The sequence below is a fragment of the Triticum urartu genome, chromosome 7A (assembly GCF_056163025.1).
Source record: "Triticum urartu cultivar PI428250 chromosome 7A, HENAU_Tu73, whole genome shotgun sequence".
NCBI classification, from domain to species: Eukaryota; Viridiplantae; Streptophyta; class Magnoliopsida; order Poales; family Poaceae; genus Triticum; species Triticum urartu.
In genome coordinates, this window is record NC_141879.1 from 240234594 (window position 1) to 240251632 (window position 17039).

Here is a 17039-nt window from a genome sequence, read left to right on the forward strand (position 1 = left end):
GTAGAAGTCTTGGCAAAAAAACAAAATCGATACTCCTAAAATACTAGTTTTAAAAACATTTTGGACTGGTGACTTTTTTTTATTTGCCACGACTTCCACAAATGTTATTTAAGTATACAAAAAAATTTCAATGTTTACCAAAAAAATCAGAATTCTTTGAATTAGTTTATTATCTTTTTATTTTGCTGTTCATCTGGGTGCATGTGAGCTCGAGATCAGAATAGCACTTTCTAGTAAGCTCCTTTTGCCAATACTATATGTAAGATCCTTTTGCCAATGGAAGGGGAAATTTACCAATTAATACTCTGCGGCATGCACGGTGCTCACTGTTCATTACCATATTGCTCAAGGGAGGACGAATGCATCACCCATTACTCATGGTTGCTTCCGGAGGGCAATGAAAGCCGCCGGCCGGCCTTTTGTAATCTAGGGAACACACACACATCGATCACAGTGTATTCGTGCGTCGATTCTTTTGGGGAGATTCGAAGTTGCGTGTATTAGGCAAGGCACATGGATGCAACACGTAACTATAGCAGCTAGCACACGTACGTAAGCCTTTGCACTGCTGCGCGTTTAGGAAAACTACTGCATGCATGCATGCATGCAATATGCCGGCCGTCGATCGCATGCATGACTCCCAGTGCATTATTACCGGTGGTACGTACTGCTACTAGTTGCCTTCTCTCCAGAGGTGCCCCGGCCAAACCAAACTCGAACCAAATACTACACACATGGATGGATGCATGCCTCACATATGCAGCCACGCAGGATACAAATGCTCTCCAGTGCAGCCTTTGGTTTTACATGTCTCTCCCTCTCTCTCTCTCTCCCTCGACATGATCATAACTTGGCTTTCAGTGTCATATATGCATGCACATGCGGCGCGACGCGATGTGCATTCACTCGATCATGGACACATACATACCTGAAGAAAGAAACACAATGAAGCTAGGAATTGTTCATCAAACAGAGTAGCTTTCAGCAGCTAGCTAGCTAGCTAGTAAGCCGCATTCAAGGCGGGGACTATGCGTGTACATGCGGTGTCCATTTCGGCACAGGAGGAGGCCGGCGTCGATGAGGGTCGGCATGTTCAGATTAAGCAGCTGGGCGACCGAGCTGTTCGCTTGTACAGTAGAGAATGGTGGTCTTGACCAACCGCCCACTGTTCCAATTCATTAGCCAGTCGGGGCGGTGCTACTGTTCCGGTAGTACAAAAACTGGAGTAATAATCAATCGGCATAGATCCTAATACGCCGCCGCAGACTGCATACGTGGTATACCACTCAGTCCTTGTAACTTAATTTGTAGTCATCGGCGTCATGCATGCAACTTTTTCTTTCTGAAAAACCCCATATGATATACCACATAGATGAATCTTTTATACCTTTTTATTATTTTTAATATACTTCATTAGTAATTATTAAATACCCAAAATGAGTTTCATGAAAAAATTTATGTGTATATTGAGAATAATAAAGAGGTATAATTAATGCGTATATGAGGTATATTGAGGATGGAAGTACATACTTTCAAGAGTACAGAAGAGGAGTCATATATATATATATATATATATATATATATATATATATATATATATATATATATATATATATCACCCAATAATAATAGAGTTGCGAATTGAGCATAACTCAGATGGTTAGATTCCTTCTGGTGGAACCAGCCCATCGGGGTTCAAGTTTTTCGTTCAGTGGGAGGACATGTTCTCCTCGACTAAGAGGAGACGCCTGTGATGAGTTAATCAATCTCAACATATTATGTCGGCTCAGTATCTTGAAGATGCTTATAGGGTAGGATGTGTGTATCTACGTTCATAGGGATGAATGTATGCTTGTGTATGTGAGCATTTGTGATTGTAATATGTTTACAAAAACTAGATTGTTAATAGTAAGACTTAATAATACTGTATTCGTGAGATCTAGCCTCACCCTTACAAAAATCCTAGAGTTGCCCCCGTAATTTGCATATTTTGTCTTTCTTCTCCGCAAAGGAAAGATTAACCTGCACATTTTGTAGGACAGATAAATATGGTAATTCCATTCTCATAGTACGTACTCCGAAAACGTTGCAAGCTAAAAGGGATATGCACTGACACTCACTGTTGGTAGAGTGGGCACGGGACATAAGCTGGGCCGTGGTGGCGCGATCAACAGAGGATCCGGCCGGAGGGCAGACAGAGCGGGTTCAAGGTATAATCATAAACTGCGCACAGTGAGCCCATTTAATTGGAATAGTAGCCAGAGAACAAGGGGCTGGTGGCGTGATGCACACATAGTGTTGTGGTTGCACGGAAGGGGCAGACTGGATCGACGGCATTCAAGTCCGGCCACGGCCATCCATCAGAGACACCGAAAAGTAGTATTAGTAGGGGCACTATACACTATACACTGTAGTACGACCTGCACAAACGATTAAAGCCACGCATCCAAAACATTCCTCTCGTCGAGTCTTTATATCTTTCAAGAACTTCTCAGCCAACACCCCACGCATTGTTGCTCTCCCTCTCGTTGATTACTTCGGAATCGGTTCGTCGATCGTTTAATCAAGCGAGTGATTGCATTTCCATTTGAATTCATGCATGTACGTATGTAACCGTATTTCATTTCTAGATAGACTTGGCAGGGCCGGCATAGTTGACTGTCCCCATCGATCGATCTCACGGTCGGGTGTACCACATAAGCCTGTTGTGATGTGAGCTTTCTGCCGTGTTTCACCCAGTGCAGGAGTTAATGGCCGTCGATCACTTGATGGCCATGTCGTTCGACCCGACGACGATATCGCGCGGCTAGTGGTTATATATGTATGTCTTCGAGGTAGGTAAATATTGTGATGTCCATGATGAGATCGACCACCCGTTCACGCGAGCACATAGGATCGCGTGGGCAAGCAGCAAGCAAACTCGCGTATCTGGACCCGTATGACCAGCCATACACTGTTTGCTCACCACATGCGCTAGTAATCATCGCCGTGCACATGTTCATGCATGTTCCTCAAGAGATAAATATACTGAGAATGATATATTTCAAACAGGTCGCTTGTAGGGATAAGGTATGCGTGTGTGCGTTCATATGGATGAGTGTATGCGCGTGTATATAAGCGCTTGCTTCTGTACTGTGTTTCAAAAAAAAACCAGGATCACTGATTTTATAGCTGGCCATATAGTTCCACACGGCTTCTTCCTCAAGACGCCGGGTCCAGACGGAAAACAGGAAGAAACCCAATGCGACCCCTCCCAGACCCAAGCCCAATAGACGTGGGAGCAGAGCCATGATTCCGGCCAGGGTTTCGAGCTAATCTCGGCCGGCAACACGGCACGGCATGTGCCCCCTTCTCACTCATACGAGACACATGCCCACGGTGCCCACAGCCCAAACGCACAGCAACGCAGGCCCTTCTTCCAACCTTCCCTCCGAAAAATTCAAGACGCCGCTAGCTCCGCCAGTAGGTGAGGGCGATAAATGCCGGAGCACAGATGCTTCGATTTAACACGTCGAAGCAGCGCCTACGCCGGGCAGGCAGCAATGATACCGTCCAGGAAGACAATGGCTACTAGTATCATCAACAGTGCGGGCTACAGCAGCAGCAGCAGACAAAAGGAACAAGGTACGCAAGTACACGGGCGAGCGCGTTATGACTGACCCGGCACCGTCGATCCCACCTTCCAAAATGATACACCGCCGCTGCCAACGCGTCCGTTGGCAGAAATAATGGGCACATCATACACCGTGCACAAGAATAAATGTTCATCAGGAACTGGGCAGCGGGAGGCGGCACTCGACACTCGCATTGCAACACAAAAACTTTCCAAGCCCAAACGATAAAATTACAATTACAGTTCGATCCATCCCCAGGACCGCGGCGAACACGTCGAGAACGGAATGGACAGTGTCAATTGGGTTTCTTCGTGTCATCAGTAGCTTGTCAGCGGAAAATCGGTTTACATCTGGCAGCCGAAAATTCCTCTGCGAAGAACTGGGGCTGTGTGGCTCCTAGACCACGGGCGTGACTGAATGAATGACCAGTAGAGTGCGCTCTCCAACTGTAACTGCAAGCATGGGCGTGGCTAGTGTGACCAGTGTATATGAACTAAACAGAATTATCCACTCAACAATGCTCGTGGCGGTTTTCACGGCGAATACCTCAACGCCAAGAATCACTCTGTTTCAGCATCCGAGACCTTTCAGTATATTCCCTAACTCACTGGTAACATCTGGGATACTTGCATATGATCCAGGGAGATTTATGGCATGATATTCTAACGACTTCCAGCGTGAGATCAAGCCAAAATGTGGGCGTCTATAGAAGCTGCTGATTATCTCAAGAACTTTTGTGTCTGGCGTGGCTGAAACCAGGTGTGTCAGACCAGCCCCATGAGCCCCTATTATGACTGAAGCTTCCAGGATAGCCTGGAGTTGCTCCTTCATGCTCATGTGCGCAAAAAGACCATTCACGACAGTTATTTTGCACTTCTGACCTTTTGCCCACTTCTCAACTGCATCGAATACCTCCTGCTCATTGCTTAGCCTAGATTCAACCTTTCCACTGTGACGTGGGTGGGCCAAGTAGTCTTCTCTCCGAACAAAGAGAATCTTGAGTCCGTTTGATGTTTTTTTAGGCGGCACGATCCCATCCTCCAGAAGATCAAAAGAAGCTATAATCATCTCCCCAAATTCAGACAACCGTGCAGTTTTCTGGTGGTCTGGTTTATTTCTAAGGGACTGAGCAGAGGCTCCTTCACAGCTGAAGCTTTCACTAAGCCCCTTAAATAGAGCAGTCTCATAGCCCAATGGTGAAAGAACTGCATGCCGGAAACAAACAGGGCCAGAGAAGCTCTTGGCATAGGTCACATTCGAAAAAAGTGATTCCCATGTTTGCTCCAGTGGTGCCTGCGGGATATCAGGTCATATCTGTTACAAACAAGAATATACATGGGGAAATCAACTGAATCATTTTGGACAAGAATGATTTCACTCCTTAATTAGCAGATAAATACACTAGAAACTCACAAAGTATGCAAGCAGTTGATATCTCGATATCAATACTGTTGACGTATAAATGCATAGCCCACCTTTCCCCATCAGTTGGAGCTTTTGGGTGAACTGGCTGGTGCGTGCAGTTCTACATGATATCAGAGCCAAGCGGTCTTGAGTTCAAGACCCGGCTGGTGCAATTTAAAAATAAAAAATTGCGGGCCACTTTCGGTCCACGTTTAGGCCTGAGGGGGCCACACGTGAGGGGGAGTGTTCACGTATAAATGCATAGCCCACTGGCTGGTGCGTGCAGTTCTACAAATACAATGGCATAATTGAGCAGATGGCTGCTCATGTTCTTGTGTTGAATGGGAAACATAAGTTAGTTTTGGTAGGAAGGAAATGATACTGTAAATATAATGACAACACTGCTGCACATCTTATAAACAGAACTACCATCATTCTTCACCATCCCACCCTATCTTCAAATGTTCTGATAAGGAGTTACAAACAGCACACACCCACATCGACTATCAAAAGTATGACACTGTTCTAACTATTCCATGAACAGGTGGTGACATGGTGAGATGATTGATGAGACATGCCACAGAATGGTTAGCCCTGGTTGACTGATTTTGGTAAGCTTAACTCATTAGAGTCAAAAAACTCAAACTCTGCCAAGTGTTCCATTCTTTCTTCAAATTTTACTGCATGCAGTGCTTAATTTTAGTAGTTACCATAAACCGCACTTTAAGCTGCATATAATAATTCTGAACAAAGAGAATAACATGATAGAGCAATTGAAAATGCAAGCTCAGGCAGACATGGAAGCATAGAGCTGTATGAATGGCATAACTTTGGATCAGGTGTCAGGACAGAGTTCTCAGGAAATTTGTATCTATAGGAGATGTAGAACAGAAATACTAAGAGAAAGGGAAAGGATTTGGAAGAGTTTTAGATTGCAATGATCTCCTAACAGGGGCAGCAGATACGGTCCCAGATACCAAACGAGCAAAGATATCTATGTGAAGAATATGAACACACTAACAAACTACAGATCAGGCACATAACTCTCAAGTTGATATTTTACCACCCAAACTACTGTCCAAACATACTAATTAATCATGACGAATGCAACATATCTCATGTAATGTACCAAGAGTCATAAGCATAGAATGTTTCTAAGTACAGTACATACCTTGCAATGCCCATCCACGAAAACAACATTAGGACGATCAGGTAAATTCGTGACTCTGGAACTAACATATGCACTGTACCAGTCTGTGATTGTGTGGAAAAGGTTTGCATACTCAAATCGTGTGACCAGAAGTGTCGGTTCTTCAATCCACTGCACCAAGTGTTACAACACAGTCACTAAGCAACTAGAGAAATTAGGAAGAATTCAAGAATTTATTCAAAATAATACAATCGAATAAGTACTGCCATATAATAGTCACAATCATGAAATAAGTTAAATATCTGCTTGTCAAGAAGTCCATGTGCTTCTTCATGAAGAGTATAACACAAAGAGAGACACTACATTGGTACAGTTTAATACCATGGAAATTGGCACCACTAGTTTTTTTAACCATTCCTTGATATTAAAGTGCGCCGACATGCATCACTGGTATATTAGCATAACTGAAGCACAAATTGTGCTGCACCCAGTTTTACACCAAGAAAATTGCAATAAACTGAAACTGAACCAAATAGCGAAGAGAATAACCACGATATTTATATATGCTAATAGTAGAACTAGGCTCTTACGAAGTACCCATTCAACCTGAGAATAGAAAGGAAAAGGTAAAACTCCACACACTGCTTAGAAATACTAACACATGTAACAGTTTGATTGCTCAGTGATAACATCTCGGATTACTCCCTCCAATTTACTTTTTGGCACATAGGCTTACAACTCCATGGAAGATAGGAATTTGAAACTGCTGATTGCAGCTTCCCAGACTATATGTTTGTTATGTTTGTATAACCCCAAGGTTCAACCTCTTACTTACCATGACAAAAATAAATGGCATTTTAAAGACAAAATGCAATAACTGAAAATTTGTTAGCTGCAACTGTAATGTGTCATTATTTGTTTAAATGTGAATTGAGTGTAAGTCCATATACAGCCTGCTATGATTCACTACTTTCATATCGTCATTCATTCCTATCTAATATGTGGCATGTACAGAGAGACACAGATGGCACGGCTGGAGCCAGGATGATCCTGCGTGATCATAAAGGTACGGTCATCTTTGCTGCCATACGCATGTTGTTTAACTGTGTTGATGCCCTGGAAGCGGAGGCGGCAGCGATGGATGAAGGGCTCCGGCTTGCTCTCCACTGGACAAACTCACCTCTGGTAGTGGAGATGGACTGCGCTGAGTTGTTGCAAATGATTCAATCAAGAGACGTTGATAGATCACGGTACGTGCACCATATAAGAGAGATCAGAAGGATTCTGACTCAAGAAAGGAACATTAGTCTAGCTAAGATCAGCCGACATGCAAATGAAGCGAGTCACACCCTCGCTTGTATGGGTCGTTCGCAGCAGCGAACTGCATGTTGGCTTCGAAACTTCCCTGATGAGATAGCTAGCATAGTCAATTCTGAATGTAATCATCTTGCTTGATTAATGAAAGTTCCTTTCCCGCAAAAAAATTTGCTTGAGGAAGTAAACTTTGGCATCCATGCACATGTGTAAGCCAAATAATCCAAATTTGCTGAAGACTAGTTTGTATGCAGTTACCAAATAGGGGCACTACACGCATCACGAAATATCGCAATTCAATATGAGTGACCTATTTGAACTACCACACAACATAGTCGCTTTAACCCAATTTGTGGTTTCTTGAATTATCTTTAATTCATGTAAGGTCCTTTTTGAGCTTCCCACAAATTATTCGTTCTATTTCACACACAGTCTGCATCTAGCACAGATAGCAATTTCCTTTATTTGTATGTTTCTTCTTATTACTGGCATGTATGCAGTAATTATGGGATTACCTTTTTTATTTCATATCTAGTACTAATTATTCTTACCATATAAGGGATCTGATTTACATTTAATGTAAAAATGAGTTCGCATCATACAGGGGAGAGAATACTCACCACTCGTGATATTTGATACTCCTACTGAATTTGCAGCATTTAAGATTTAGGATTCCAAATAAGATTTGTTGTCAGAGGTTGTTTTAGAAAAGTTGCTGGCAGTTACTGTGGAGGGACTATGGCTTAGATCCTTTTCTTTTATGCACAATTTAGCCACCATCCACCACTCACCCCATAAGCACGAGTGGAGTGAAAAGGGGTGGATATTATGTGAGCCAGAGTAAGATTGCAAAGCCTTTTTTGCAGATAGGAATATCCAGCTATCCTCTAATTCCTCACAATTTACCCTTTGTTTAGGAAACTGATAAATAAAGGAAATTAATACTAGTAGCAAAGAGAGCTAATCCAGCAGATTCAATTAATGACGTACTCTTCAATTTTGTGAGATTACTTTCTATAGGAAGATAGATTGTGCAATAATTCACTTCCAATCAATCACCAAACACACCTTATATCAGTTATAGGTTGCTGAAACAAAGTCAGTTATCACGGCAAGGAATACCTGGGAGCAGTGGAGCTCACCGGGCGGCACGACACGCGCGGAGTCGAGCAGCGCTCTCATGGTGTGCGTCCCGATCCCGTTGGTGGGCACGTGGGCGTCGAGGAACCCCGGCTCGACCAAGGGCCCCCTCCTCCCCGCCGCCGCCCCCTCCACCACCAGCGCGCCGGATTCGTACCTGGGCAGCTCCTCCTCCTCCTTGCGGCCCATCACCTGGTCGATCGGCTCGCCGCCGCGCGACATCGCGATGAGCGCCGGGTCGAGCCGCACCCGCGCGCCCTCGCAGATCGAGCTGCCCAGCGTCTCGCTGTGGTGGCACCGGAACCACCCGCCGCCCCCACGCCCCTCCGGGAGGACTTCCACGAGATGGGAGAAGCCGTTCCCGAAGTAGGCCTCGCAGGAGCGCGGCGGCAGCGATGGGTCGGCGGTCCAGGGGAGGAAGGACGGGAGGCGCGGCCACGGCTTCTGGTAAGACGGCTCTCGGACTCTCTCATGGGTCTGAGCTTCGGGCTTGGCGGGGTTCGGGGGAGGATGGTTGGACTGGAGGAGGAGGTAGAGCGCGAAGGAGACGGCGTGGACGGCGAACACGACGACGAGGATGCACGGGACGAGGCGGCGGAGCCTCTGGCCGTGGCTTTGGTGGTGATTGCGCCCGGCCATCATCGCCGGCCGCCGGAGTGTCCTCCGCGCCGTCGGGGTTCCGTAGATCCGGGGCCCGTGTGTACTCGGAGACGATGGGGGGGAAGAGGAAGCCGTTACGCGTGGTGGGTAGCATCAGATGGTTGCTCGCGTGGTTGGTCATTCTCTGGACGGCCTCGATCCGGTGACACATTCTGCTTTTGCCTTTTGGGTCTATGCCTTTACCAGTCGCAGGTGAGCTGTCGCCGGAGACATCGCATCGCCATAGCGGTGGGCTGACCGGCGACGGCGTGCCTTCTTGCCAATCGAGGCTGCGCGACCAGCCGGTCTTGGATACTGCGGAGTGCCGTCGGTGCACGGCGTACCTGGCCAGTGTGCGAGTTGGGTCGCCTGCTGTGGATGCCGCCTAGCCGTCGCCATGTGATCAATCAAGCCCAGCGTCGCTGGACAAGTATGCAAGTGTCAATTCCACTGCTCCGGTACGTTCCTCCAAGAATTTTCATTTGAAGTTCAGTTGTGCAAGAATATAGAGATGAGATCTCAGATTAGTACAGTTAGAATTACGACTTAAATGGAAGAGCTAACTTAAATCTTTGCATGTGTCAGCCAAATACCAGTAATTTTAAGCCACTATTCTTAAAGAGTTTGCATTATTTACGATAATTTATAACTAGGCTAATGATTCCAGCAGGGCGACAAGCCATAGCATATGTCGGTCTGGCGTGTATCATCGTATTCGTGTTGATCCGTCGCTCCGCACTGCGCCATGTCGCTCCCGTCGTCGGGGCCCACCACACCGCCCGCTCTCCTCAGTCTACCTTATCCCTTAACGTGTTTCCATGGCTCCTCTGCCTCGCTCTGCGCCACACACCACAACCCTCCAACCCCTCCCCCCAACGTCTCATCGGAGTTGGCCTCCGACAACCCGGAGTCAATCTCCCCTGCGCGTGTTGTCGTGGTTCTAAGTCTGACAGTAGTGTAGGGGGGTAAGTATGGAGAGGCAAGATCTTAGCTATGGAGAAGTTGTAAGCACGCAAGGTTTATGAGTTCAGGCCCTTCTCGGAGGAAGTAATAGCCCTACGTCTCGGAGTCCGGAGGCGGTCGACTGGATTATGCGTGTATGAATTACAGGGGTGTGAACCCTTGTCTCGGTGGAGGGGGGTGGCTTATATAGAGTGCGCCAGGACCCTAGCCAGCCCACGTTACAAAGGGTTCAACGTACATTAAGGCAGGGCGTTACTAGTAACGCTAGTAATAAAGTGCTATGATGACCATAAAAGCTACTTAATAACCGACCGTTAGCATGCGGAGTGCCTTTAGGTCTCCTGATTGTCGAGTGGCTTGGTCTTGGTCGAGTGGTTGCTTCTTGGTCGAGTATCTTCGAGTCTGTCGAGTGGAACACCTCCAAGTCGATTGAAATATGATTTCTTCTGGAGATGTCCTTGGGTAGGTCAGTTTGGACAGGTCCATGCCCCTACCCTAGGTACATAGCTTCATCATTAGCCCCCGAATGGATCGAGGTTTGAGTGGGAAAGGGATTGAGCACTTCTCCGACTCATTTTTCATGCCGTGAGCATTTCTTGTTTCGGATCAATGAACCTGAGCGATGGCAGCGACTTCCTTTCCATTCGCCTTGATCCATTCTTAGGTTTTTGTCGAGTGAGTTTCTTTATTTAAAAGGCTCCGAGTGACGGTGCGGAGGAGATCTTTGGTCTGACAAGTTGTTTCGCTGCCCGCAGATTTCGTGGGATCCGAATTTTGGGAAGCGCGTGGGACGGGGGAGGCCGCAGTAATCGGATGGGATAGAGCGGAGCCGCCTCGATCCCCACACCACCTTTTTCGCCACGTATCGCGCGCGTGATTGTTACGGGATTTGACAGAACCGCCCGGGCCTACCAGTCAGCCACTCGGAAGCGGCCTCATATAAGGCGTTGGACTGGGGTCTCCCGAACAGTGCGTCCCCATTATCTCTTCTCCTCTTCACGCTTCTCTGCTGCGCTCGCTCTCGCCCTCGCACCACCGTTCCGTACGCGTCTCGCCGGCGACGATGGGGAAGGAGAAGACGGCGGCTCTGGAGCGGGCAAAGAAGGCGACGGCGAGGTCGAAGGGGAAGGCAACCAGTCGGGGCGGATCCTCCTCGCTAACTGGCCTGCCGAAGGGCTGGATCCAAGGTGACTGGATCCACTCGAAGCTCACCCAAGAAGACCTCGACGACCTGGCCGAAGGAGGGCTGATCCCCTATGACTCGGCGCGGCTTCCGGGGAAGGAATCCGAGCCGCAACCCTGGGAGGGTGAGCGCGTTCTTCTTGCCACCCACGTCGACCGTGGATTTTCCTTGCCTCCTCACCCTTTCTTTCGAGGATTTCTGAACTTCTTTGGGGCACAACTCCACCATTTTACTCCCAACACAATTGTTTATCTTGCCGCTTTCATTTCTTTATGTGAGAATTTCCTGGGTTGCCGGCCTCACTGGGGTCTTTTCAAGCATATTTTCACTTGTCGCTCCCAAACAGTGAAAAAGGCTAATCCGAGTGACGAGAGGACTCAAGTGATCCAGATATGTGGGGGTCTTGGTATCCAGATGAGAGGGAAAAGCTCCTTTCCGGCCATGATTCTTCCCGACTCAGTTCGCGGATGGCAGTCGACCTGGTTTTACTGTAAAGACCAGTCGATGCCAGGGCAGTCGACTGGCCTCCCTCCCTTTACCATGGACCGAGTGAGGAAACCATCCCCTTTGAAGGTGCTCCCGGAGGAGAAAGCGCAGGTGAGGATGCTGGTCGAGCGAGTGGTCCAGCTTATCCGTGACGGGGTCACTGGCATGGATCTCCTGGAGGTCTTCCTTCAGCGGCGCATCCAGCCTCTTCAAGCTCGAGACCATCCGATGTGGATGTATTCGGGTCTTGAAGACTCCACTCGGATTCACCCGGAGGAGGTCGATGACGACACACTGGAGAAGTGGCTGTCGGGCATGACCGGAAACAAGGACAACCCCAGGGGAGCCAGGAGAGTTCCTCCATTTGACCAGTCTCATGTACCAGAGAAGGTCCGATTCTGAGTTTTTGTTTGTAATCTGAATCCACTCGCGCGGCTGCCTATGCTGAGTCGACTGACTTTGTTCTCCCTGCATTCTTTCAGGCCATTATTGAAATGTATTCAATGCCCAACGGAGAACAGGAGCAGGACCCGGAAGGAGAGGCGAGCGGCGGCGACAGTGGTGAGTGGGAGTCTGACGGTGGAGGGGACGAAGAAAGCGACGACCCGAGTGACGAAGAAGAAGTCGAGTCGCCTCCTCGCAGGGAGAGGCGGTCCAAACTTGACCAAGAACGGTGGAGCGCTCGTGAAAAGGCGATTGCTCAAGCTGGTCAGTCTTCAAAGCGTCCTCGGACCTCTTCGCCAACTCCGACTGAGAAAGCGCCAAAGAATCCCAAAGTCACAGAGCCGAAGCTTCGGAAGGCGTTGCCGAAGATTAAGATTGACATCCCCGTCGCTTCTGCGTGAGTTCTCTTTTTATCTTCACTCGACGCCCTATGCTGCTTGTTTTTCTCGTTTTAACCGGACGGACTTGGGAACTGGCAGCGCTGCTACTTCCGGGACCTCAGCTTACAGGGATGATGATGAGGTGATGGAGGATGCGGTCACTTCTAATCTGGGTATGATTTCTGCCATTCTGTCTTTATTTTGATCGATTCAACTGCAATGTGTACCATTGGGTGATGTGATTTTGTCGATTGAACTTTGAACAGCCCCTAACGTTATTGACCTCCCTGATGATGATGATGATGATGATGATGAAGAGTCCGAGAGGCCTTTAACGAGGAGAAATAGGCAAGTTCCTGCAAGCGAGGTGCCACAATCGACGCCGAGGACGGAGCCAGTCGTTCAGGACGCTGGTGATGCCAATCGGGGTTCTGTTACCTTCGTCGTGCCCTTGTCGAGTGCCTTGCCTTCTTCGTCGACTGCTCAGGTCCCTGTCGACCCGCCTTCGGTTTTTGCGACCCATCACGTCCCAGAGGACGAAGTGAATGCTGCCAAGGAAGCCATACGCCAGGCGGGCATTATGATGGAACAGATGAAGACGGTGCGGGACGCCAGCCAGGCTGCCTACGATGCCAGCTCGGCTCTCCAGAGCAACGTTCAGGTTAGTTGGTCGCTGCTTGTTCTGTTAGGACATGCTACCTGAAAACTCTTTCTGAAAATCTTTGCATCTGTACACCCACTGGGTGTGTCGATTGAATTTTTGAACTAGTAGGGGCACGCTGAGTGCACCCACTGGGTGTAGTCCCCGAGACTACGGTGGACTGCTGGCAGTCGACTGTAGTCTTTGTAGTTTGTCTCTTCCACTCGGTCTGGTCGAGTGGGATCAGAACCAGTGGGGGCACGTCAAGTGCACCCACTGGGTGTAGTCCCCGAGACCACGGTCGACTGCTGGCAGTCGACTGTGGTCTGAGTTCTATTTTCTCCCCCCCCTTTTTTACTCCCTGCACTCGACTCTGACGGGCCGGTCGAGTGGGATCAGAACCGGTGGGGGCACACAAAGTGCACCCACTGGGTGTAGTCCTCGAGACTATGGTGGACTGCGGCAGTCGACCGTAGTCTTAGTACTTATTGTCCTTGTCGGTTTTTTGCTGTAAAATAAGTTCGCCTCTTTGATTTCAGAAATCTTGTGATCTTGGAGCTCGCTTTGCTGACTTGGAGAGACAACAGATCCAACTGAACCTTGACTTGGAGCTGGCCAAGACAGAACTACAAAAAGTCAAGGACGGCGCCACTGGTAAGACGAGTTTGTCGACTGGTCTGTCTTAGGCTTGAGTACCCTTCCGCTCTTTCTGAACCAAGCATTGTTTCTTCGCAGAAAAACTGAGAGAAGCTCTGACGAAGAAGGATCATGATTTGGCTGCTGCTCGCAAGGAAGCTGACGACATAACCGCTCTGGCTGAACAGAAGCTGGCTTCGGTCGGCCAATTGGAAGAAGAGAATACCAGGCTGAAATCTGCTCTGAACGAAGCCAACAAGGAGTGCTCGCGCTGGAAGAAGGAGAACCTCAACCTGGGCGAGAAGATGGAAGGCATCGCTCGCAGGAGGGACGATCTGGAGAGCTATCTGAGGAGCCTTGCCAAGAAGTTGTTCATCAAGCTTGAAGGTGCACATTTTGTTTCGACTGATTTTTTTGTGTCGACTCGGCGTATGTAAATTGAATTATTCTTGGATCGTGATGCAGAATTTTGCCAGAACTTCGAGGAGGAGACCGGGCGTATCGAACCTGGTTTGGATCCAATCAATTCTCCCGTGAAAGATGAAACTGCCATGAATCTGCTCCGACTGGAATCCCGCATCGACGGTCTCATGGACTACTTGGCTCGACTGAAGGTCGCCATGTCACGGATTGACCCGTCACTTTGACCAGAGGCCGCGCTCCAAAATGATCTTGAGTCCCTGATGACTCGTCTTAACGAAATCCCTGACCGAGTGCAGGAGTGGAAGAAGTCTTCTGCTCGGTGTGGTGCTGATGTGGCTCTGTCTTTGGTTCGTGTCCACTGCAAGGAGGTGCGACAGGACAAACTGGCAGCAATCAAGGTCGCCAACACCCAGAAGCATGGCTTCCGAACTTTTATGGAGACTTTCATCGCTGCAGCCACTCAGATCGCCGACGGCGTCGACCTGGATGAGTTCGTCGAGCCTGCCAGCCCTCCTCCTGCGGAGTGAACAAACTTTTCTGCCTCACCTTAAATTTGCCTTGGAATGCCGAGTGGTTTTTGTAACCGTTAAACTCTTTCGGGCTGAATGCCTGAGCACTTTGATCTGTGGTCCGGAACCTTTAGGATTTATCTGAACTTGGTTTATCGTTGAATATCTTTATGAATCCCCTGTCGAGTGGAAATAGTTCTTCATTCGAGACAACTTTTTTGTATTTGTGGCGTAGCTCCGAAGGAGAAGGTAGCAATCGACCTGCCCCTCGTCGTCCTTGCGGATCGGCGATGGAGCGCTCGTTGTATTTGTGGCGAAGCTCCCCAAGGAGGAGGTGGCAATCGACCTTGTTACTGCGGAGCAGGATGGAGTGCACGTTGTATTTGTGGCGAAGCTCCCCAAGGAGGAGGTGGCCGTCGACCTGCACCTTGTTACTGCAGAGAAGGATGAAGTGCACGTTGTATTTGTGGCGAAGCTCTCCAAGGAGGAGGTGGCCGTCGACCTGCACCTTGTTACTGCAGAGTGGGATGTGTTTTGTACTTAAGTGAGTGCCTGACTGCAGCTAAGTCCTCAAGTGAGAGAACTTAGGCAAGTACTGGACTGCAGCTAAGCCCCCGAATGGGAGGACTGCTCTCCACTCGATAGGATTTTTTCAAACTTAGGCGAGTGCCTGACTACAGCTAAGTCCTCAAGTGAGAGAACTTAGGCGAGTACTGGACTGCAGCTAAGCCCCCGAGTGGGAGGGCTGCTCTCCACTCGGTAGGATTTTTTTCAAACTTAGGTGAGTGCCTGACTGCAGCTAAGTCCTCAAGTGGGAGAACTTAGGCGAGTACTGGACTGCGGCTAAGCCCCCGAGTGGGAGGACTGCTCTCCACTCGGTAGGATTTTTTCAAACTTAGGCGAGTGCCTGACTGCAGCTAAGTCTTCAAGTGAGAGAACTTAGGCGAGTACTGGTCTGCAGCTAAGCCCCCGAGTGGGAGGATTGCTCTCCACTCGGTAGGATTTTTAAATACTTAGGCGAGTGCCGGACTGCAGCTAAGTCTCCAAGTGAGAGAACTTAGACGAGTACTGGACTGCAGCTAAGCCCCCGAGTGGGAGGATTTCTCTCCACTCGGTAGGATTTTTTCAAACTTAGGCGAGTGCCGGACTGCAGCTAAGTCTCTAAGTGAGAGAACTTAGGCGAGTACTGGACTGCAGCTAAGCCCCCGAGTGAGAGGGTTGCTCTCCACTCGGTAGGATTTTTTCAAACTTAGGCGAGTGCCAGACTGCAGCTAAGTCTCCAAGTGAGAGAACTTAGGCGAGTACTGGACTGCAGCTAAGCCCCGAGTGAGAGGATTGCTCTCCACTCGGTAGGATTTTTTCAAACTTAGGCGAGTGCCGAACTGCAGCTAACTCTCTAAGTGAGAGAACTTAGGCGAGTACTGGACTGCAACTAAGCCCCCGAGTGGGAGGGTTGCTCTCCACTCGGTAGGATTTTTTCAAACTTAGGCGAGTGCCGGACTGCAGCTAAGTCTCTAAGTGAGAGAACTTAGGCGAGTACTGGACTGCAGCTAAGCCCCCGAGTGGGAGGGTTGCTCTCCACTCGGTAGGATTTTTTAAATACTTAGGCGAAACGGATTCGCAGCTAAGCCCCCGAGTGGGAGGGTTGCTCTCCACTCGGTAGGATTTTTTAAATACTTAGGCGAAACGGATTCGCAGCTAAGCCCCCGAGTGGGAGGCTGGCTCGCCACTCGGTAGGAAATTATTTTTACAAACTTAGGCGAAGCGGATTCGCAGCTAAGCCACCCACTGGGGAATTTCTCACGCAAACAAAAACAATAATAATCACTGGGAAAATTATAACGCTCTTGTCTTTGATAAATAAACTACAGGAGTTTTTTCTTATTACATCTCATCCGAGTGAGAATTCAAGTATAAAAGGGGCGGAGGAGCTCCGCATTCCAGGCTCGCGGCTCATCAATCTGGCGATCGACATTGTAGAGGTGGTATGCTCCATTGTGGAGGACTCTGGTAACTATGAAGGGGCCTTCCCAAGTAGGAGCGAGTTTGTGTGGTTTCTGCTGATCCACTCGGAGGACTAAGTCTCCTTCTTGGAAGGCTCGACTCTTCACGTT

General features: G+C 48.5%; 2 protein-coding genes across 3 annotated transcripts; one reads left to right on the top strand and one right to left on the bottom strand.

Moving 5' to 3' along the window:
- Positions 1-3747: 3747 nt before the first annotated feature.
- XYLT (beta-1,2-xylosyltransferase) lies at positions 3748-9407 on the bottom strand. 2 transcript variants are annotated; one of them, XM_048692862.2, is made up of 4 exons: positions 8605-9407; positions 6190-6339; positions 4161-4907; positions 3748-4066 (listed from the first exon to the last, which is right to left on the bottom strand). In XM_048692862.2, exons 1-3 carry the CDS (start codon positions 9262-9264, stop codon positions 4185-4187), a joined length of 1533 nt encoding a protein of 510 aa, XP_048548819.2. In that variant the 5' UTR covers positions 9265-9407; the 3' UTR covers positions 3748-4066; positions 4161-4184. The 2 variants fall into 2 exon arrangements, with proteins under 2 accessions (XP_048548819.2, XP_087394166.1); XM_087538040.1 differs by having other exon boundaries at positions 3748-4907.
- Positions 9408-9594: 187 nt separating this feature from the next.
- LOC125527461 (uncharacterized) lies at positions 9595-15950 on the top strand. The gene is made up of 7 exons (XM_087538038.1): positions 9595-12283; positions 12376-12734; positions 12817-12890; positions 12984-13378; positions 13897-14011; positions 14093-14380; positions 14459-15950. Exons 1-7 carry the CDS (start codon positions 11288-11290, stop codon positions 14638-14640), a joined length of 2409 nt encoding a protein of 802 aa, XP_087394164.1. The 5' UTR covers positions 9595-11287; the 3' UTR covers positions 14641-15950.
- The last annotated feature ends 1089 nt before the right edge of the window (positions 15951-17039 follow it).

Excerpts from the sequence above, each read along its gene's own strand:
- XYLT (XM_048692862.2), bottom strand. The coding sequence starts at position 9,264 with ATGATGGCCGGGCGCAATCACCACCAAAGCCACGGCCAGAGGCTCCGC. Across the intron at positions 6,340-8,604 it reads GTGAGCTCCACTGCTCCCAG|TGGATTGAAGAACCGACACT; the intron begins GTATTCCTTGCC and ends CACTTGGTGCAG. Across the intron at positions 4,908-6,189 it reads TCGTGGATGGGCATTGCAAG|GCACCACTGGAGCAAACATG; the intron begins GTATGTACTGTA and ends GATATCCCGCAG.
- LOC125527461 (XM_087538038.1), top strand. The coding sequence starts at position 11,288 with ATGGGGAAGGAGAAGACGGCGGCTCTGGAGCGGGCAAAGAAGGCGACG. Across the intron at positions 14,012-14,092 it reads AGTCAAGGACGGCGCCACTG|AAAAACTGAGAGAAGCTCTG; the intron begins GTAAGACGAGTT and ends GTTTCTTCGCAG. Across the intron at positions 14,381-14,458 it reads GTTGTTCATCAAGCTTGAAG|AATTTTGCCAGAACTTCGAG; the intron begins GTGCACATTTTG and ends ATCGTGATGCAG.